Genomic DNA, 22,299 nt, shown 5'->3' with positions numbered 1-22,299 from the left:
CAGGCCGGACTGGACAATTGTAACAACAGACGCCAGCCTTCTAGGTTGGGGCGCTGTCTGGAATTCTCTGAAGGCTCAGGGACAATGGAGTCAGGAGGAAAGTCTCCTGCCAATAAACATTCTGGAATTGAGAGCAGTTCTCAATGCCCTTCTAGCTTGGCCCCAGTTAAACACTCGGGGGTTCATCAGGTTTCAGTCGGACAACATCACGACTGTAGCTTACATCAACCATCAGGGAGGGACAAGAAGCTCCCTAGCAATGATAGAAGTATCAAAGATAATTCGCTGGGCAGAGTCTCACTCTTGCCACCTGTCAGCAATCCACATCCCGGGAGTGGAGAACTGGGAGGCGGATTTCTTGAGTCGCCAGACTCTTCATCCGGGGGAGTGGGAACTTCATCCGGAGGTCTTTGCCCAAATACTTCGACGTTGGGGCAAACCAGAGATAGATCTCATGGCGTCTCGCCAGAACGCCAAACTTCCTCGCTACGGATCCAGATCCAGGGATCCGGGAGCGGTTCTGATAGATGCTTTGACAGCACCTTGGAACTTCAGGATGGCTTATGTGTTTCCACCCTTCCCGCTGCTCCCTCGATTGATTGCCAAAATCAAACAGGAGAGAGCATCAGTGATTCTAATAGCGCCTGCATGGCCGCGCAGGACTTGGTATGCAGATCTAGTGGACATGTCATCCTGTCCGCCTTGGTCTCTACCTCTAAGACAGGACCTTCTGATTCAGGGTCCATTCAAACATCAAAGTCTAACTTCTCTGAAGCTGACTGCTTGGAAATTGAACGCTTGATTTTATCAAAACGTGGTTTTTCTGAGTCGGTTATTGATACCCTGATACAGGCTAGGAAGCCTGTTACCAGAAAGATTTACCATAAAATATGGCGTAAATACCTATACTGGTGTGAATCCAAAGATTACTCCTGGAGTAAGGTTAGGATTCCTAGGATATTGTCTTTTCTACAAGAAGGTTTAGAAAAGGGTTTATCGGCTAGCTCATTAAAGGGACAGATCTCAGCTCTGTCCATCTTGTTACACAGGCGTCTGTCAGAAAATTCAGACATCCAGGCCTTTTGTCAGGCTTTAGCTAGGATCAAGCCTGTGTTTAAATCTGTTGCTCCGCCATGGAGTTTAAACTTAGCTCTTAACGTTTTACAGGGTGTTCCGTTTGAACCCCTTCATTCCATTGATATAAAATTGTTATCTTGGAAAGTTCTATTTTTAATGGCTATTTCCTCGGCTCGAAGAGTCTCTGAGTTATCAGCCCTACATTGTGATTCTCCTTATCTGATCTTTCACTCAGACAAGGTAGTTCTGCGTACTAAACCTGGGTTCTTACCTAAGGTTGTCTCTAACAGGAATATCAATCAAGAGATTGTTGTTCCATGCTTGTGTCCAAATCCTTCTTCAAAGAAGGAACGTCTTCTACACAATCTGGATGTAGTTCGTGCCCTCAAGTTCTACTTGCAGGCAACTAAAGATTTTCGCCAAACTTCTTCCCTGTTTGTCGTTTATTCTGGACAGAGGAGAGGTCAAAAAGCTTCTGCTACCTCTCTCTCTTTTTGGCTTCGTAGCATAATACGTTTAGCCTATGAGACTGCTGGACAGCAGCCTCCTGAAAGAATTACAGCTCATTCTACTAGAGCTGTGGCTTCCACTTGGGCCTTTAAGAATGAGGCCTCTGTTGAACAGATTTGCAAGGCTGCAACTTGGTCTTCGCTTCATACTTTTTCCAAATTTTACAAATTTGACACTTTTGCTTCTTCGGAGGCTATTTTTGGGAGAAAGGTTCTTCAGGCAGTGGTTCCTTCTGTATAACGAGCCTGCCTATCCCTCCCGTCATCCGTGTACTTTTGCTTTGGTATTGGTATCCCAGAAGTAATGATGACCCGTGGACTGATCACACATAACAGAAGAAAACATAATTTATGCTTACCTGATAAATTCCTTTCTTCTGTTGTGTGATCAGTCCACGGCCCGCCCTGTTTTTTAAGGCAGGTACATATTTTTTAAATTATAATTCAGTCACCACTACACCCTTGGCTTCTCCTTTCTCGTTGGTCTTTGGTCGAATGACTGGAGGTGACGTAGAGGGGAGGAGCTATATAGCAACTCTGCTGGGTGAATCCTCTTGCACTTCCTGTAGGGGAGCAGATAATATCCCAGAAGTAATGATGACCCGTGGACTGATCACACAACAGAAGAAAGGAATTTATCAGGTAAGCATAAATTATGTTTTTACCAATTTGTTTCGCCAATTTTACTCAGTGTATATTTGTTTTCTGAAGGAACTTGTCTGACAGGAGATGATGGAAAGGAGCACTCCACACCTGTCAGCCCAGAAGACTGTTTTATTGACGGTAAATTCTAAATAAAACTTTTTGAATATTTCCATTTATCCGTACACAGTTTGCATAGTTTTACTTATTCAAACTGCCAGTTTTTCTAGTGAATTGGGGGGAGGGGGGGGGGGGAATCACCATTGTAAACAATGTTTTTGCACAGAAATCCTGCTAGATTAGAATAAGACAAAACATTATACAACAAATAATAATAATTATTATTATTATACTTTATTTATGTAGCGCCATCATATTCCGCAGCACTGTTCATGGATACAGTTCATTTAAATAAAACAATATAAAACTTGTAAAAGACAGGACAACATTTACAAACACAATACAGGAGGAATTGAGGGCCCTATTGCCGTGGGAACTTACAATCTAGAAATAATATATTTATACTAATTTTGTCTGAAATGTGTTCATTAAAGGGACAGTAAACTGTTGTGCACAACTATAAAAGAATAGTTACTATTCACTATGGACTAAATTATAAATGAGGCGCTATCTTAATGTGCGCCCATAAAGGGGCAAATTTGTCAGTTCACAGGCGCTTGTTAAATAACCAGCCTCTGGTTAAAAATAAAGTTGCCCAAATTGCCCCAAAAATAAAGAGTACAGTACATTAAAGTGCCATAAAACAGGTTGAGATCTGTGCATATCCTAAAAGGGCTAATTAAGTAAAAATTGTTTAAAAATTGCTGGCAAGTATTTTAAAATAATTTTCAAAAATAAGCAAACTGACGTACATAGCTGTGCTTTCTGGAATAGACCGATCCACCCACCCCCCTTATCAGTGTTTAACATCAGAAACACGGGCATTGTATTTTAACTGAATTCACAGCAGCTTATTTGCTTCTAGGTATGCTCCAGCAGATGAGTGTTAAAGTCTTGCATTCTACCATATCAATGGGGGATATAGATGCAGCCATAAAAGGATTTGTGTGGGGGGAGTTAGAGTTGTACAATACGGACACTTAAAAAGAAAGTGTTACTGGCGAGGCACTGCAGTATAAATTTGCAGCTAAAACATAAATTATGCTTACCTGATAATTTCATTTCCATCTGTATGAGGAGAGTCCACTGCTTCATTCATTACTTGTGGGAATACAGAACCTGGCCACCAGGAGGAGGTAAAGACACCCCAGCCAAAGGCTTAAATACCTCCCCCACTCCCCTCATCCCCCAGTCATTCTGCCTAGGTAACAAGGAACAGTAGGAGAAATATCAGGGTATAAATGGTGCCAGAAGAAAAATAAAAGAAATGTAGGTCCGCCCAACGGATAACCGGGCGGGGCCGTGGACTCTCCTCATACAGATGGAAATGAAATTATCAGGTAAGCATAATTTATGTTTTCCATCTTAATATGAGGAGAGTCCACGGCTTCATTCATTACTTGTGGGAAACAAGCTCTAGAGGACACTGAATGAAAAAAAAAAACTGGAGGGTAAAGGAGAGGCGGACCCTATTCTGAGGGCACCACAGCCTGCAAAACCTTACTCCCAAAAGCTGCTTCCGCCAAAGCAAAAACATCACATTTGTAAAACTTGGAAAAATTATGTTAGGAGGACCAGGTAGCCGCCTTACAAATCTGCTCCATAGAGGCCTCATTCTTAAAGGCCCAAGAAGAAGTCACAGCTCTAGGTGAGTGAGCCGTAATCCTCTGAGGAGGCTTATGTCCCACTGTCTGATTTATCAGCATGAAAAACTAGGTAAGGGGGCTCACATTGCAAGGCCGCCATCTCAGAGACTCTGCGTGCCGAGGCAATAGCCAGTAGAAAAAGTACCTTCCAAGATAGTAATTTAATGGCAACCGAGTGCATGGGCTCAAACGAAGTCCTCTGCAAAACTTATAGAACCAGATTTAAACTCCAAGGAGGAGCGGAATGTCTAAACACAGGCCTGATTCTAGACAGGGCCTGAACAAACGACTGAATATCAGGAAGCTCAGCGAGTTTCTTGTGTAACAGAGCCGAAATCTGTCCCTTTAAGGAACTGGTGGCAAGTCCCTTCTCCAGACTGTCCTGGAAAAGGAAAGGATCCTTGAAATCCTGACCTTATGCCAGGGATACCCACTAGCCTCACACCAGACTAAGTAGGTCCTCCACACCTTATGATAGATGTGTCGGGTGACCGGCTTCCTGGCTTGAATGAGAGTATCAATCACACTCTCTGAAAACCCTCTCTTGGCTAGGACTAAGCGTTCAATCACCACGCAGTCAGCCTCAGAGAATCTAGATTTTGTTGCACAAAGGGACCCTGTACCAGCAGATCTCTGCGACAGGGTAACCTCCATGGAGGAGACGATGACATCCCCACCAGATCCGCAAACCACATCCTTTGCGGCCACGACGAAGCAATAAGAATAGTTGAAGCTTGCTCCTGCTTGATGTGGGCCACTACTCGAGGTAGAAGTGGTAACGTGGAAATATGTAAACTAGGTTGAACCCCCAAGGCACTGCTAAGGCATCTATCAGTTCTGCCTGAGGATCCCTGGACCACGACCCGTATCTGGGTAGCTTGAAGTTAAATCTGGACACCATGAGATCTATCTCCGGTGTCCCCCATCTGTTGCAAATCTCTGCAAACACCTCAGGGTGAAGAGACCATTCCCCCGGTTGAAACAATTGTCTGCTGAGAAAATCCGCTTCCCAGTTGTCCACACCCGGAATGTGGAGCGCTGACAGCAAACAGTTGTGGGTCTCCGCCCATTCCAGAATCCGAGATGCTTCCCTCATGGCTAGGGAGCTTCTCGTTCCCCCCGGATGGTTGATGTAAGCCACCGAGGTAATGTTGTCCAACTGAAATCCGATGAACTGGGACGACCCCAGGAGGGGCCAAGCCCTCAGAGCATTGAAGATCAAGCTCAAAGTTCCAGGATGTTGATCGGAAGAAGCGACTCCTCTCGATTTCACCTGCCCTGTGCCTTCCTGGCACCCCAAACAGCTCCCCATCCTGAGAGGCTCGCGCTCAAGAAGGATGTCCCCTGGGACAGCCGATCCGGACAGAGCCACCAAGAGAGGGATTCTCTCGACCAGTTGTCCAGAGAAATCTGTGACATCGCCGTTCCATTGCCTCAGCATGCACAGCTGAAGAGGTCTGAGGTGGAACCTGGCGTATGGAATGACATCTATGCTGGATACCATGAGCCCAATCACCTTCATACACCGGGCCACAGATGGCCTTGAGGAGGTCTGGAGGGCAAGACAGCTGGAGGCGATTTTGCAACGTCTCTAGTCTGTCAGGAATATCTTCATGGATATGGAGTCTATTATCGTGCCCAGGAACAACAATCTGGTACTGGGAACCAGATAACTCTTTCCTGAGTTTAATTTCCATCCATGAGATTGAAGAAGTAGCAGAGCGCTCGAATGGTCCTCTGCCAGCCAGCAGGACGGAGCCTCGACCAGTATGTCGTCCAGGTAAGGCGCTACTGCAATACCTCTGGATCTCGCCACTGCGAGTAGAGCTCCCAGAACCTTTGTAAAGACTCTTGGAGCAGTAGCCAGACTGAAGGGAAGAGCTACAAACTGGAAGTGCTGGTCCAGAAAAGCGAATCTTAGGAACTTGAAGAGATCCTTGTGTATTGGTACATGAAGGTAAGCGTCCTTCAAGTCTATCGTGGTCATGAACAGTTCTTCTTGAACTAAGGGCAGAAAAGACCTTATTGTCTCCATCTTGAACGATGGGACCGACAGAAACTTGTTTAAGCACTTTAGGTCTAGAATGGGGCGAAACGTACCCTCCTTCTTTGGGACCACAAAAAGGTTTGAATAGTACCCTAGACCTCTCTCCGCTAGAGGTACTGGTACAATTACTCCTAGAGAGGAGAGATCATTCACGCACTCTAGAAAGGCATCTTGTTTCTCTGGTTTTGACGATAGATTTGACAAGAGGAATTTGCCCCTGGAAGGGTGAGATTTGAACCCTATCCTGTAACTGTGGGCAATGACTTCCAGAACCCAAGGATCCTACACGGTCCTCATCCAAGCCTCCGCGAAAAGAGATAGTCTGCCCCCTACGCGATCCACAGACGGATCGGGGGCTGCCCCTTCATGCCAATTTTGTCTCTGCGGGCTTCTTGTTCTGCTTGGCTTTAGTTCAAGACTGAGAAGGTTTCCAAGATCCCTTTTGACTGCTCGGGCTTCGCGGCAGGCTGCTGTCGTTGGGACCCTTAGGCTTATTTTTCTTATCCTGCGGTAGATAGGCACCCTTGCCCCCCGTTACCGTGGATATGATAGAGTCCAGGCCTGGACCGAAAAGAACCTTTCTCTTAAATGGAAGAGAGTGTAATCTAGATATGGACGTCATGTCAGCAGACCACAACTTCAACCACAGGGCCGTCCGGGCCAAAACAGAAAAGCCTGATGTCTTGGCATTCAAGCGAATAATCTGCATATTTGCATCACAGATAAACGAATTAGCCACCCTCAGGGCCTTAATTCTTTCCTGTATCTCATCGAGTGTAGTTTCCACCTCGATCATATCTGCAGGAGAGTCACACCAATAGTTAGTGGCTCCCACCACCGCCGCGACCGCCGCTGCAGGCTGAAATAAGAACCCCGTGTGTTGAAACATCTTTCTTAACATGGTCTCTAATTTCTTATCCATGGGCTCCTTAAACGACGAACTATCCTCGAGGGGGAAAGTGGTGCGCTTAGCCAGCGTGGAGATAGCTCCATCCACATTAGGGACAGACCCCCACAATTCTAGCTGAGAGTCAGGAACCGGGAACAATTTCTTAAACGAAGAAGAAGGGGAGAAAGATGATCCAAGTCTCTCCCATTCATTCTTAATAATGTTTGCTATCTTTACGGGAACCGGGAAAGTTTGGGGCACTGCCCTGTCCTCGTAAAACTTTATCAAGCTTAGGAATAGAAGGTTCCTCGGGTAACTTCGGTTCTGGAACCTGTAGAGTAGCCAACACCTCTTTTAATAAAAAGCGTAAATGCTCCATCCTAAACCTAAAGTCTGGTTCCTCCGCAGCGAAGGTTTAGAGGCCGCAGATTCCGACCCAGAGAGAGAGTCCTCCGAAGTATCTGAGTCTTCTTCATCAGAGGATAATCTGGTCTCAGATACATTCAATGGAGTAGATGACCCCTGGGAAGGATAGCAATGTTTAACCTTTCGCGTAAAGCACTGAAGGCCGCAGACACCGCCGTTTGCAACTGATCAGCAAAATCTGGCAGCCACAGGGCCCCTCCCGCAGGAGGATTAGTAGTGCACTGGGGAGCTGCATGTGTAATTGGAGATGATTGTAGGGAACGCACCTCGCGGGACGGAGACCCCTCAGACATGGACGGCTCAGTGGTACTAAACATCTTGTTCTTTTTAGAGATCACTATTTTATTAAGGCATGTGGAACATAGTTGAGCAGGCGGATATACTGTAGCCTCCTCACAATAAACACAGACATTAGATCTAGGCAAAGAAGGAGTACCCTCTAACGCATCAGAGTCCTCCATAGCTTGCGCCTTTAATATGGACTATAAAAAATAAATGGCACCTTTATACCCTAATGGCCGGGGCACTCACCACCTCTTATGACCCAGGCCCACAGAGAAACCGCTTCGTCTCCTGCAACCGACGGTCAGGAAAGAGGAAGATAATGAGGCCACACCCGGTCACATGGAGTGCCATGCAGGACCGCCCCTGCAGCCGAGACAAACCGCGCCAAACTAAACAGACTGCACAGTTAATCAAAACAAAAGAAGAACCCGACTGTTCGCACATTGCCAGAGCCACATCTCACATATTTTGCAGCAAAAAAACACATTAAAGCAATCATGTATAAATCCCCCCCTGTTCAATAATCCCCTTCCAGAGATATTAACCCTTGATTCTATACAGGTAAAGGAGTCACACTGTGACCCTGTCTTCTTGTGTTATCATAAATGTATAAAAAAATGAAACAATCTTACCAGAATCTATGCCATGGAACAGGAACACGGCCTCTCAAGTTTGACAGTGTTGTAGCATCTTTCCTGACATGGACTTGAGTGGTAGAAAGCAGGCAGTGAAACTTGTCAACACTGATTGCTTAAGAAGCTGTTAATACAAGTCTGGATGGTTTTGCAGAAAGACTCTCCCTGCATCTCCAGACCCTAACATTCATCAGTGCTCTCACTGAGAGGCTGACAAGACTACTTAAAACTCCAGTCCATTTCGAAGAGTACTACCCTCCATAAGAGACTACTCCAAATCTTCCGACACTTCTCCATCCTCCTGTGACGAAAGGCAAAGAATGACTGGGGGATGAAGGGAGTGGGGGAAGTATTTAAGCCTTTGGCTGGGGTGTCCTTGCCTCCTCCTGGTGGCCAGGTTCTGTATTCCCACAAGTAATGAATGAAGCCATGGGCCTCTTTTTATCAAAGTCTGGCGGACCCTGATCCGACAGTGCGGATCAGGTCCGCCAGACCTCGCTGAATACGGAGAGCAATACACTCTCCATATTCAGCATTGCACCAGCAGCTCACAAGAGCTGCTGGTGCAACGCCGCCCCCTGCAGAATCGCGGCCAATCGGCCGCCAGCAGGGGGGTGTCAACCCGATTGTACTCGATCGGGTTGAATTGCGGCGATGTCTGTCCGCCTGCTCAGAGCAGGTGGACAGGTTATGGAGCAGCGGTCTTTAGACCGCTGCTTCATAACTATTGTTTCTGGCGAGCCTGCAGGCTTGCCAGAAACACGGGGCCTCAAGCTCTATCCGGAGCTTGATAGATATGCCCCATGGACTCTCCTCATATTAAGATGGAAAGTACATATTATATTTGGTCTTTATCTCAACTTTTTTTTAAGTCCCTTTAATGAAGCAGTTATAATGGGTTAAAGTGAGGGGATGTGCCTTTACATGGAGGTCAATGTGGGACTGTATATATATTTATGTGTTAATATGTATATATACACACATAAACACATAAATATTAATGTATATAAGCATATACATATTTATTTATTGCTGCCCAACGCTGGGCAATTTGCCCTCTGCGCTGCGCTAGGTGGTTTGCTGTGGCTGCCGGCATAAAAACGAGGCACCCATTGGAGCCTATGGAAGCACGCTCTTGTGAGCGATTGGCTTTCGGCAATGCAAACGCTAGGTCGCATTCACATTGCTCCGCACCTGTAATACCAGAGCACATTTACGTGCTTTGGCATTACTGAGTAGAGCACAACTATTGCGCTTGCGTAATCTAGCCCTATGTTATTACATTTTATCCTGTTCCTGCAGCTCTTTTCAAATCAGTTTTCCTGTTTTAATTGCTTAAAGAAGCTTAATGAAGCTCCGCCTCCTCATACTGGGGGCTGCCATCTTGGAGCTCAGGTATTCTCACAGCCTGTGACAGAAGCAGCGCCCACTCACAGATCAGTAATATTTACCACATTTGCTTGGAGTTAGTGTGCATTTTTTACATGGTTTTTACAGATACACAAAATATATTTAAAAAAGCTTTCAATGATAATAAATAGCAATGCTGCAGCTGCAAAAATGTACAGCTCCTGCTTTGTATCATGCACCCTAACCTGAAGCACTTTATAAAGTTGTCAAAAAGTTTACAACCTCTATATGTAAATGCACACTGCGTCTGTCACAGGCTGTGAGGATATGTGAGCTCCAAGATGGCAGCGCCAATTATGAAGAGGCGGAGCTTCAATATCTGTCTGGCACCTTTAAGCTATTAAAACAGGAAAACTGATTTAAAAAATAGCTGCAGGAACAGGATGAAATGCAATAAAATAGTGAGCAGTTACTATTATTTTGTAGTTGTGCATTTAAAGGACTATTTTAAAGAGTAAAATTGCACAATCAATACAATTCATAATAAAAGGACAATGCAAAAGCACTTAGTTTGGATTTCAAATAAGTAGATTTTTGTCTGACAAATATTAAAGTTTGTTACATTTTCCATCTCCATGGATCATGTGACAGCCATCAGCCAATTACAAAATGCATATTCGTATATAGCGTAAATTCTTGGACATGCTCAGAAGGAGCTGGTGCCTCAGAAAGAGTGCAGATAGAAACATTATGTACATTTAGATAATGGAAGTAATTGGAAAGTTGTTTAAGATTGTGTGATTTATCTGAATCATGAAAGTTTAATTTTAACTTTACTGTTCCTAAAGTGATGGTAAATCCAAATTTTTTAAAACGCTAGGATTCACGGTCACAACAAATAAAGGGGACTTTCAGTCATGAAGTATAAAATACTTCATGCTGAAAGTTATTTTATTTATCTGCAGCGTTCTTCACGCTGAGCACTTTAGGCCGCCCACGGCAGAAAGCTATTTCTTTCCTATGACATGGAGAGTCCACAACGTCATTCCAATTACTAGTGGGATATTCAACTCCTGACCAGCAGGAGTAGGCAAAGAGCATCCTAGAAAAGATGTTAAGTGTAAATTCCCTTACCCATAATCCCCAGTCATTCTCTTTGCCTCTGTCAATGGAGGTTGTGCGAAGTTGGTGTCTGAAGATTTTAATCTTTTTATGGGTACTTTTCCCTGCAAGCAAGGATTGGGGTCTAGCTGTTTCCACGTCAATCTCTTGAGTAAGAGTAGTGGTGGCTTTTAGCAGTTAAAAGGTGGCGAGGATGTCTTTGCTTTTCTTTTAACACTTTGCATTCCCCTTTGTAGAAAGACAGAGTTAGTTACTATGTTCTTTCTTTTCCTACAGGTCCATGACAGGGAGAGAAGTGCCTGCCACACCTATGGATCAGCATCTATCATGCAGTTGGATCTAAGGTAAGTGCCTTTGCCTTCTAGGTACAGAAGGACAGCAGCACTTAAGAGGTTAACCCTCTTTTTCAGATCCTTTTTTCTGGGACATAATAATCCTTATTTTTTAAGGATTCATATGGAGACAAGATATTTGGCACACTTAATTCAGTATGAGACAGATGTAAGGGTTAATGGTAAAAGATATCTTTTATTATTTAACCTGTGGCTATGGGCTATTAAGGGCTTATTTGTGTTTTAAACGGAATAGTCTATCACTTTGCACATTTTTTTCACTTAGAAGAAATATTGCGCAGTTTATTTTAGCCCCGGTCACGTGACGCCTGCACTTCCGGTTTAGCGGAGTGGTGCCGTTGAAACCACAAAAAGCATTTGCTACAGAGGAGAGGAAATCCAGCTCTTCTCGTGTCAGCTTTATTAACATCATCTACCCGGATCGTTTAAGAGGAAAGGATCTCTTCAAGGAGTCTGTTTTTTCCTCTTACTAGTGGGGTATTTCTTTTGGTGGTAGGAGCCTCAGGCAATCTGAGGTTGTTTCTAAAAGCTACCTTCTATGGTTATTGTTAAGGGACACTCAGGTTATATTAAATTTTCATGATTTTAAACAACTTTCCAATTTACTTCCATTAAAAAAAATGTGCACAGTCTTTTATATTTACAATTTTTGAGTCACCAGATCCTACTGAGCATGGGCAAGAATTCACAGACTATACGTATATGCATTTGTGATTGGCTGATTGCTATCACATGGTACAAGGGGAGTGGAAATATACATAACTTTGAAATTTGTTATAAAAAAAATCTACTACTCATTTGAAGTTCAGACCAAATGCTATTGCATCGTCTTGTTATCTTGCATTTGTTGATTATGCAAATCTAATGTGTTGACTGGTCCTTTATTAAAATTTGATATTTAATTTTCATTGATAATTATTTGAATTTAAAATTGCTTAATTTTATTTTTCATTTCCTTAATTTTGCCATTACTTGTGGGACTTGTTACCTCATAGCCATGGACTCAGAACAGGATCAGTCCATCTCTATGGATAAATGTTTACTTTGTTTAGAGGCCCAAATTGTTCTGCCTATGCAATTGTGCTCCTCTTGTTTAACCAAGACTTTCAAATTTAAGGACAAAAACACTAGCTGTGACATGTGTGACATGCCTCAGCTTTCTCCTCAAAATGTCCCAAGCCTTATTTGTTTCTAATATTGTGCCTTCTAGGTCCTCTCATCCACCTAGGGGTGTTTATTTACCTGGGGATTTTGTCGCTCATATTTCTTCTGCAGTAACAGCGGCTTTGTCAGCTTTCCCTTCATCAGGTAAGCGTAAGAGAAAATCTAAACATCTGCCTGATAGTAAGACTTCTGACTCTAGGTCTGCATTAACCAATATTTTACAGATGTCTGATGAGGAGAATACTTCAGTAGCTTCTGAAGATGAGATCTCAGACTCTGACACTTTAGCAGAAAAATCTTCAGAATCTGAAGAGGTTATATTTAGATTTAAGCTTGAACACCTCTGGTTACTACTGAAAGAGGTTCTAGCTAATTTAGACAACTCTGAACCTTCGGTTGCTGTAAACTCCACAAAGTCTTCTAAATTGGATAGAGTTTATGATACCCCATCTTCTGAGGAGGTTTTCCTGCCCCAAGGAAGATGTCTGAAATTATTGCTCAGGAATGGGATAAGCCAGGGGTCTTTTTTCCCCTTCCCCTTTTTTTAAGAAGATGTTATCCTGTTACTGACTCTTTTCATGACTAATGGCGCACTGTTCCTAAAGTAGAAGGAGCAATTTCTACTCTTGCCAAGAGAACTACTATTCCTATAGAGGATAGTTGCTCTTTTAAGGATCCAATGGATAAGAAGCTAAAGGCTTAATTAAATAAGATGTACATACATCAAGGATTACAGTGGCAACCTGCAGCGAGTATTGCCACAGTTGCAGCATCTTATTGGTGTGATGCCTTTGTCCGATCTTATTTCAGAGGAAACTATGGTAGAGGGGATCCAAGATAGGGTCAATGCCCTTAAACTGGCCAATACTTTTATCTGTGATGCAAACATGCAGATAATTAAACTGGGAGCTAAGATGTCTAGCTTCACTGTACTAGCTCGCCAAGCTCTGTGGTTAAAATCTTACGCCTAGATTTAGAGTTCTGCGTTAGCCGTCAAAACCAGCGTTAGGGGGCCCTAACGCTGGTTTTGTCCTACCGCTGGTATTTAGAGTCGTGTAGGTAAGGGTCTAACGCTCACTTTCCAGCCGCGACTTTTCCATACCGCAGATCCCCTTACGCCATTTGCGTATCCTATCTTTCAATGGGATCTTTCTAACGCCGTATTTAGAGTCTTGGCTGAAGTGAGCGTTAGAAATCTAACGACAAGACTCCAGCCGCAGAGAAAAGCCAGGAGTTAAGAGCTTTCTGGGCTAACGCCGGTTCATAAAGCTCTTAACTACTGTGCTCTAAAGTACACTAACACCCATAAACTACCTATGTACCCCTAAACCGAGGTCCCCCCACATCGCCGCCCACTCTTACATTTTTTTAACCCCTAATCTGCCGACCGCACACCGCCGCAACCTACATTATCCCTATGTACCCCTAATCTGCTGCCCCTAACACCGCCGACCCCTATATTATATTATTAACCCCTAATCTGCCCCCCCCAACATCGCCGCTACCTTACCTACACTTATTAACCCCTAATCTGCCGACCGGACCTCGCCGCCACTATAATAAATGTATTAACCCCTAAACCGCCTCAATCCCGCCTCGCAAACCCTATAATAAATAGTATTAACCCCCTAATCTGCCCTAACTAACATCGCCGACACCTAACTTCAAGTATTAACCCCTAATCTGCCGACCGGACCTCGCCGCTACTCTAATAAATGTATTAACCCCTAAAGCTAAGTCTAACCCTAACCCTAACACCCCCCTAAGTTAAATATAATTTTTATCTAACGAAATAAAATAAATCTTATTAAATAAATTATTCCTATTTAAAGTTAAATACTTACCTGTAAATAAAACCCTAATATAGCTACAATATAAATTATAATTATATTGTAGCTATTTTAGGATTAATATTTATTTTACAGGCAACTTTGTATTTATTTTAACCAGGTACAATAGCTATTAAATAGTTAATAACTATTTAATAGTTACCTAGTTAAAATAATTACAAAATTACCTGTAAAATAAATCCTAACCTAAGTTACAATTAACCTAACACTACACTATCAATAAATTAAATTAAATAAACTACCTACAATTATCTACAATTAAACCTAACACTACACTATCAATAAATTAATTAAATACAAATACCTACAAATAAATACAATTAAATAAACTAACTAAAGTACAAAAAATAAAAAAAGAACTAAGTTACAAAAAATAAAAAAATAATTTACAAACATTATAAAAATATTACAACAATTTTAAGCTAATTACACCTACTCTAAGCCCCCTAATAAAATAACAAAGCCCCCCAAAATAAAAAATGCCCTACCCTATTCTAAAATACAAATAGAAAAGCTCTTTTACCTTACCAGCCCTTAAAAGGGCCTTTTGCGGGGCATGCCCCAAAGAATTCTGCTCTTTTGCCTGTAAAAAACCCATACAATACCCCCCCCCAACATTACAACCCACCACCCACATACCCCTAATCTAACCCAAACCCCCCTTAAATAAACCTTACACTAAGCCCCTGAAGATCTCCCTACCTTATCTTCACCACGCCGGGTATCACCGATCCATCCAGAAGAGGCTCCGAAGTCTTCATCCTGAAGAGGTCCATCATCGGGCTGAAGAGGTCCATCATCCGGCTGAAGTCTTGATCCAAGCGGGGGCTGAAGAGATCCATCATCCCGCTGAAGTCTTGATCCAAGCGGGGGCTGAAGAGATCCATCATCCGGCTGAAGTCTTCTATCAAGCGGCATCTTCAATCTTCTTTCTTCCGGATCCATCTTCATCCCGCCGACGCGGAACATCCATCCTGGCCGACGACTTCCCGACGAATGACGGTTCCTTTAAGGGACGTCATCCAAGATGGCGTCCTCGAATTCCGATTGGCTGATAGGATTCTATCAGCCAATCGGAATCAGCAATCAGCCAATCGGATTGAACTTGAATCTGATTGGCTGATTCCATCAGCCAATCAGAATTTTCCTACCTTAATTCCGATTGGCTGATAGAATCCTATCAGCCAATCGGAATTCGAGGGACGCCATCTTGGATGACGTCCCTTAAAGGAACCGTCATTCGTCGGGAAGTCGTTGGCCAGGATGGATGTTCCGCGTCGGCGGGATGAAGATGGATCCGGAAGAAAGAAGATTGAAGATGCCGCTTGATAGAAGACTTCAGCCGGATGATGGATCTCTTCAGCACCCGCTTGGATCAAGACTTCAGCCGGATGATGGATCTCTTCAGCCCCCGCTTGGATCAAGACTTCAGCCGGATGATGATCTCTTCAGCCCCCGCTTGGATCAAGACTTCAGCCGGATGATGGACCTCTTCAGCCCGATGATGGACCTCTTCAGCCCCCGCTTGGGCTTGGATGAAGACTTCGGAGCCTCTTCTGGACGGATCGGTGATACCCGGCGTGGTGAAGATAAGGTAGGGAGATCTTCAGGGGCTTAGTGATAGGTTTATTTAAGGGGGGTTTGGGTTAGATTAGAGGTATGTGGGTGGTGGGTTGTAATGTTGGGGTGGGGGGTATTGTATGTTTTTTTTACAGGCAAAAGAGCAGATTTCTTTGGGGCATGCCCCGCAAAAGGCCCTTTTAAGGGCTGGTAAGGTAAAAGAGCTTTCTATTTGTATTTTAGAATAGGGTAGGGCATTTTTTTATTTTGGGGGCTTTGTTATTTTATTAGGGGGCTTAGAGTAGGTGTAATTATCTTAAAATTGTTCTAATATTTTTATAATGTTTTGTAAATTATTTTTTTATTTTTTGTAACTTAGTTCTTTTTTTTATTTTTTGTACTTTAGTTAGTTTATTTAATTGTATTTATTTGTAGGTATTTGTATGTAATTAATTTATTGCTAGTGTAGTGTTAGGTTTAATTGTAACTTAGGTTAGGATTTATTTTACAGGTAATTTTTGTAATTATTTTAACTAGGTAGGCTATTAAATAGTTATTAACTATTTAATAGCTATTGTACCTAGTTAAAATAAATACAAAGTTGCCTGTAAAATAAATATAAATCCAAAATAGCTACAATATAATTATTATTTATATTGTAGCTATATTAGGGTTTATTTTACAGGTAAGTATTTAGCTTTAAATAGGAATAATTTATTTAATAAGATTTATTTTATTTCGTTAGATAAAAATTAAATTTAACTTAGGGGGGTGTTAGGGTTAGGGTTAGACTTAGCTTTAGGGGTTAATACATTTATTAGAGTAGCGACGAGGTCCGGTCGGCAGATTAGGGGTTAATACTTGAAGTTAGGTGTCGGCGATGTTAGGGAGGGCAGATTAGGGGTTAATACTATTTATTATAGGGTTTTTGAGGCGGGAGTGAGGCGGATTAGGGTTAATAACTTTATTATAGTAGCGGTGAGTCCGGTCGGCAGATTAGGGGTTAATAATTGTAGGTAGGTGGCGGCGACATTGGGGGCGGCAGATTATGGGTTAATAAATATAATATAGGGGTCGGCGGTGTTAGGGGCAGCAGATTAGGGGTACATAGGATAACGTAGGTTGCGGCGGTGTACGGAGCGGCAGATTAGGGGTTAAAAAAAATATGCAGGTGTCAGTGATAGCGGGGGCGGCAGATTAGGGGTTAATAAGTGTAAGGCTAGGGGTGTTTAGACTCGGGGTACATGTTAGGGTGGTTAGGTGCAGACTTAGGAAGTGTTTCCCCATAGGAACAATGGGGCTGCGTTAGGAGCTGAACGCTGCTTTTTTGCAGGTGTTAGGTTTTTTTCAGCTCAAACTGCCCCATTGTTTCCTATGGGGGAATCGTGCACGAGCACGTTTTTGAAGCTGGCCGCGTCCGTAAGCACCGCTGGTATTGAGAGTTGCAGTGGCGGTAAATATGCCTCTGTGCTCCCTTTTTGGAGCCTAACGCATGCCATTCTGTGAACTCTAAATACCAGCGGTATTTAAAAGGTGCGGGGGAAAAAAAGCACGCGTAGATAACGCAGCCCTTTGGCCGCAGAACTCTAAATCTAGCCGTGTGTCTGCTGCTGTTTCTTCAAAGGCCAAGCTCTTGGCTTTACCCTATAAGGGTAAGACTCTGTTTGGACCTGGTCTATCAGATATTATTTCTGAGATTACGGGTGGAAAGGGATCTTTCCTTTCTCAGGACAAGAAGAATAGACCTAGGGGTCAACAGTCTTCTAATTTTCGTTCCTTTCGCAAATTTAAGGGACAGAAGTCCTCATCTTCCTCTTCCAAGCCTGACCATCCAGGTCCACTTGGAAATACAGTCAGCCCTGGAATAAGGGAAAACAAAACAAAAAGCCACCGCTGACTCTAAATCAGCATGAAGGGTCTGCCCCCGGTTGAAGTTTTGATCAGGTGGTGGGCAGGCTTTCTCTTTTTCGACAGGCTTGGATACACGATGTCCCAGATCCATGGGCTGTGGGCATAGTATCCCTGGGTTACAGGATAGGATTCAAGTCTTGCTCTCCAAAGGGCAGATTTCTGTGGTCAAGATTATCCTCAAACCAGGTAAAGAAGGAGGCCTTCTTAATTTGCGTAAAGGACCTATCCTCCTGGGTGTCATTGTACCAGTTCCTCTAAGAGAAGAAGGTCTAGGATTCTATTCAAATTTATTTGTGGTTCCCAAAAAGGAAGGAATGTTTTGTCCCATCCTAGATCTCAAGTGTCTCAACAAATTCCTCAGGGTTCTATTGGCCAGGAGGGTCAGTTGATGACGACCATAGACCTGAAGGACACGTACCTACATGTTCCCATTCACAGGATCATCACCAGTTTCTCAGATTTGCTTTTCTGGACAAGCATTTCCAGTTTGTTGCCCTTCTCCGTTTGGTCTGGCCACGGCTCCCAGAATATTCACAAAGGTTCTGGGAGCGTTATTGGCAGTAATCAGATCCCAGGGAATTGCTGTGGCGCCTATCTAGACGACATTCTGGTTCAGGCGTCACTTTTCAACTAGCCCAATCTCATACAGAGATGCTGTTGTCTTTTCTACGTTCCCAGGGGTGGGAACAATAATAGATTCCCTGTCCATGAAAATTTTGCTGATGGAGGTCAGAAAATCCAAACTTCTTGCTTCCTGCAGTTCGTCCATCAGTGGCTCAATGCATGGAGGTGATTGGTCTGATGGTGGCATCCATGGACATCATTCCTTTTGCTCAGTTCCATCTGCGACCACTGCAACTTTGTATGCTCGGTCAATGGAACGGAGACCATTCGGATTTATCACAGAGAATAAATCTGGGACCCTCTAACAAGAGACTCTCTCTCGTGGTGGATGTCACAGGAACATCTGTCTCGGGCACTTGCTTTCTGAGACCTTCCTGGGAGATTGTGACTACGGACGCCAGCCTATCAGGCTGGGGAGCTGTTTGGGTTCTCTGAAGGCTCAGGGCCTGTGGTCTCGGGAAGAGTCCTCTCTTCCCATAAACATCTTGGAGTTGAGAGCTATCTTCAATGCCCTATCAGTGTGGCCTCAACTGTCTTTAGTCCGGTTTATCAGATTCCAGTCGAACAACATCACCTCAGTGGCTTACATCAACCACCAAGGAGGAACTCTGAGTTCCTTAGCCATAAGGAGGTGACTCGCATTATGCAGTAGGCAGAAGCCCACTATTGTCTTCTATCTACCATCCACATTCCAAAACAACTGTGAGGCAGATTTTCTGAGCAGAACAGACCTTTCATCCTGGGGAGTGGGCTCTCAATCCGGAAGTGTTCTCTCAGATATCCCTCAGGTGGGGGGTTCCAGAGTTGGATCTGATGGCGTTGCGCCAAATGCCAAGGTTCCAAAGTACGGTTCGAGGTCAAGAGATCCTCAGGTCGTTCTGATAGATGCTCTAGCGGTTCCTTGGAGGTTTTCTCTGGCATATCTGTTTCCTCCGTTTGCTCTCCTTCCACAAGTCATTGCTCGTATCAAACAGGAGAGAGCATAGGTGATCCTAATAGCTCCTGCATGGCCTCGCAGAATCTGGTTCGCGAATCTGGTAAGGATATCATCTCTACCTCCTTGGAGGTTTACCTCAGAGGAAGGATCTTCTAATTCAGGGTCCTTTTCTCCATCCAAACCTAGATTTTCTAAAGTTGACTGCATGGAGATTGAATGCCTAGTTCTGTCTAGACTTGGGTTTTCTGAAGCGGTCATTGAAACTATGCTTCAGGCTCGTAAACCTGTTACTCGCAAGATTACCATGAGATATGGCGTAAATATCTTTATTGTGCGAATCTAAGGGGTTCTCCTGGAGGCGGGTGAGGATTCCCCGGATTTTGTCTTTTCTTCAGGATGGCCTGGAGAAGGGTCTATCAGTCAGTACTCTAAAGGGTCAGATTTCTGCATTATCTATCCTTTTGCACAAATGTCTGCCAGACTTACCAGATGTTCAAGCCTTTGTTCAGGCCCTGGTTAGAATCAAGCCTGTGTTTATACCTGTTGCTCCCCCGTGGAGCCTTAATCTAGTTCTTAAAGTTTTATAGCGGGCTCCGTTTGAGTCAAATTGTTATCTTGGAAGGTTTTGTTTCTTGTTGCTATTTCTTCCGCTTGCAGAGTGTCTGAGCTTTCAGCTCTGCAGTGTGATTCCCGTACCTTATTTTTCATGCTGATAAGGCAGTCTTTCGTACTAAATTGGGTTTTCGACCTAGGTTGTTTTCGGATCTAAACATTAATCAGGAAATTGTTGTTCCTTCTATTTGTCCTAATCCTTCTCATAAGGAATGTCTTTTGCATAACTTGGATGTTGTATGGGCTCTAAAATTTTACTTACAAGCTACTAAAGATTTTCGGCAATCTTCTGCCCTGTTTGTTGTTTTCCTCTGGAAAGCGTAAGGGTCAGAAGGCCACTCCTACTACTCGGTACCTCTGGTTGAGAAGTTTGATTTGTTTGGCTTATGAGACCGCTGGACAGCAGCCTCCTGAGAGAATTACAGCTCATTTCACTAGGGCTATCTCCTCTTCTTGGACTTTCAAAAATGAAGCTTCTGTGAAACAGAGTTGCAAGGCGGCAACATGGTCCTCTCTGCATACTTTTTCCAAATTCTACAAATTTGATACTTTTGCCTCGGCGAGGCTTCTTTTGGGGAGAAAGGTTCTTCAAGCGGTGGTGCCTTCTGTTTAGGTTCTCCTGCCTTTTCCCCCCACCATGTTTATTCCGTGTCTCTAGCTCGGGTATTGGTTCCCACTAGTAATTGGAATGACGTTGTGGACTCTCCATGTCATAGGAAAGAAAACAAAATTTATGCTTACCTGATAAATTTATTTATTCCGGACAAGGAGAGTCCACGACCCGCCCTCTTTTTAATTATAATTCAGCAGTTTTTTTGAGTTAACCTCAGCCACCTTTTCACCCTTGTGTTTCTTCTTCTTCCATTTTCCTTTGGCTGAATGACTGGGGATTATGGGTAAACGAAGTTACACTTAACAGCTTTGCTGGGGTGCCTCTTTGCCTCCTCCTGCTGGCCAGGAGTTGAATATCCCACTAGTATTGGAATGACGTCTTGGACTCTCCATGTCCAGAAAGAAAGAAATTTATCAGGTAAGCATAAATTTTGTTTTTTCAGTGAGGTGATCTTAGCCAATAGCGTGCTAGCTATTCGACATAATGCCAGTTGGGCCGCACGCCTATTGGCTAAGAGGTGGAAACGTCACCTCATTGAAAAAATAGCGTTCTGCTGTGGGTGGCCAGAAGCGCTCAGAGCGGCGAACGCTGCAGGACAAATAAGGGAACTTTATACTTCAGGACTGAAAGTCCCCTTTATTTGTTGCACTGGTAAATCCTAGCATTTCACAAAGGCTAGTATTTACCGTCACTTTAACCTAATCAAATTAACAAATGAATACAAAATGTGTCTATTAGTTAATTTACTTTGTCTATTTAATAGAGAAACTAAATTAAATAATTTTGCAAGCCACGAAAATTAAATCGACCATGTCCCTTAAACATATTTTTTAATTCTTCTTGTTCAGAAACATTTGTGGCCAGAGCAGAAGAACCTGAAGCCAAGTATGTGGCTCGTCCAACAAATGACAGTTTCTTTCAAAGTGGAGAAAGTCATAAACAAGATCCTTTAAACTGAGTACGTATAGTTCATAAGTCAATTTGAATATGAAACAAACAATCTTATAGTAAACCAGATAGAAGACCTAAATCACTATACAGGAGAAGCGCTGTGATCAACCCTCATGAAGTTGGTATCAACAATGATAAAAATATTTTTAGCGGAACAGAAGGAACATGTTTTGTAGTGAATGTGGAAAAGGCTTTGATAACAAGAGACATTTTAATAATCAATCTGAGGAACACAGAGGAGAGAAACCATTGTATGTGGTACATGTGGAAAAGCGTTTTTCATGCAACTCTCATCTTGTTATACACATAGAACCCACACTGGAGAAAGACCCTTTGTGTGCAGTGATTGTGGAAAAGGTTTTATTAGTCGTTCAACTTGCACAATCACAATAAAATCCAGACTGAGAATTACTTGTACCATATTGCGGCAAAGCCTTTCATTGCCGCTTAGCTTTTGCTAACCACAGTTTGCTTCACACAGGAGATCAGCCATTGGCTGGTTCTCACTTAGGTCACAAACCGATACACTCCCCTGATGAGTCTTTTGTTTGCAAGGAATGGTGGTAAATGCTATAAAAACCGTTCATCTCTAAGAGTTCATAAAAAGATACATTGTAATATGCGACCATTTGTGTCCTTTGTATGCTCTAAAAGTTTTAGTTCAAACTCACATCTCGTTCTGCACATGAGATTACATACTGCAGAGGAACCCTATACGTGTTCTGAATGTGGAAGAGAATTTTTTCAAATCTCAGAATTTGTTGAGCACATGAGATCACATATGGCAGAGGCGCCCTATGTTTTCAGTGATTATGGAAATGACTTCACAATTATGCAAGTCTTACCTCTCATCGCAGAAGTGGACCCAGGTGAGAAACCACTTCATTGCACAAAGTTTGGCACAAAATTATACTTCACAAAACATACAGATAATGAGCAGGACATTATGGAAGTATATGGATTCACCAGTGATATA

At 43.2% G+C, this 22,299-nt stretch overlaps 1 protein-coding gene across 1 annotated transcript in view; it reads left to right on the top strand.

Moving 5' to 3' along the window:
• The window catches only part of LOC128636530 (zinc finger protein 665-like), a 60,676-nt gene extending 39,346 nt beyond the window's left edge, over nt 1-21,330 (top strand). The window contains exon 5 of the mRNA XM_053689528.1: nt 21,221-21,330. Within this exon, the coding sequence (XP_053545503.1) occupies nt 21,221-21,330 (110 nt within the window). The remainder of the gene's footprint in view (nt 1-21,220) is intronic.
• The last annotated feature ends 969 nt before the right edge of the window (nt 21,331-22,299 follow it).

This window comes from Bombina bombina, chromosome 7 (genome assembly GCF_027579735.1).
Source record: "Bombina bombina isolate aBomBom1 chromosome 7, aBomBom1.pri, whole genome shotgun sequence".
Lineage (NCBI taxonomy): Eukaryota > Metazoa > Chordata > Amphibia > Anura > Bombinatoridae > Bombina > Bombina bombina.
The sequence above is the reverse complement of the archived record's forward strand: the minus strand, read 5'-3'. Positions and strand labels throughout refer to the sequence as shown.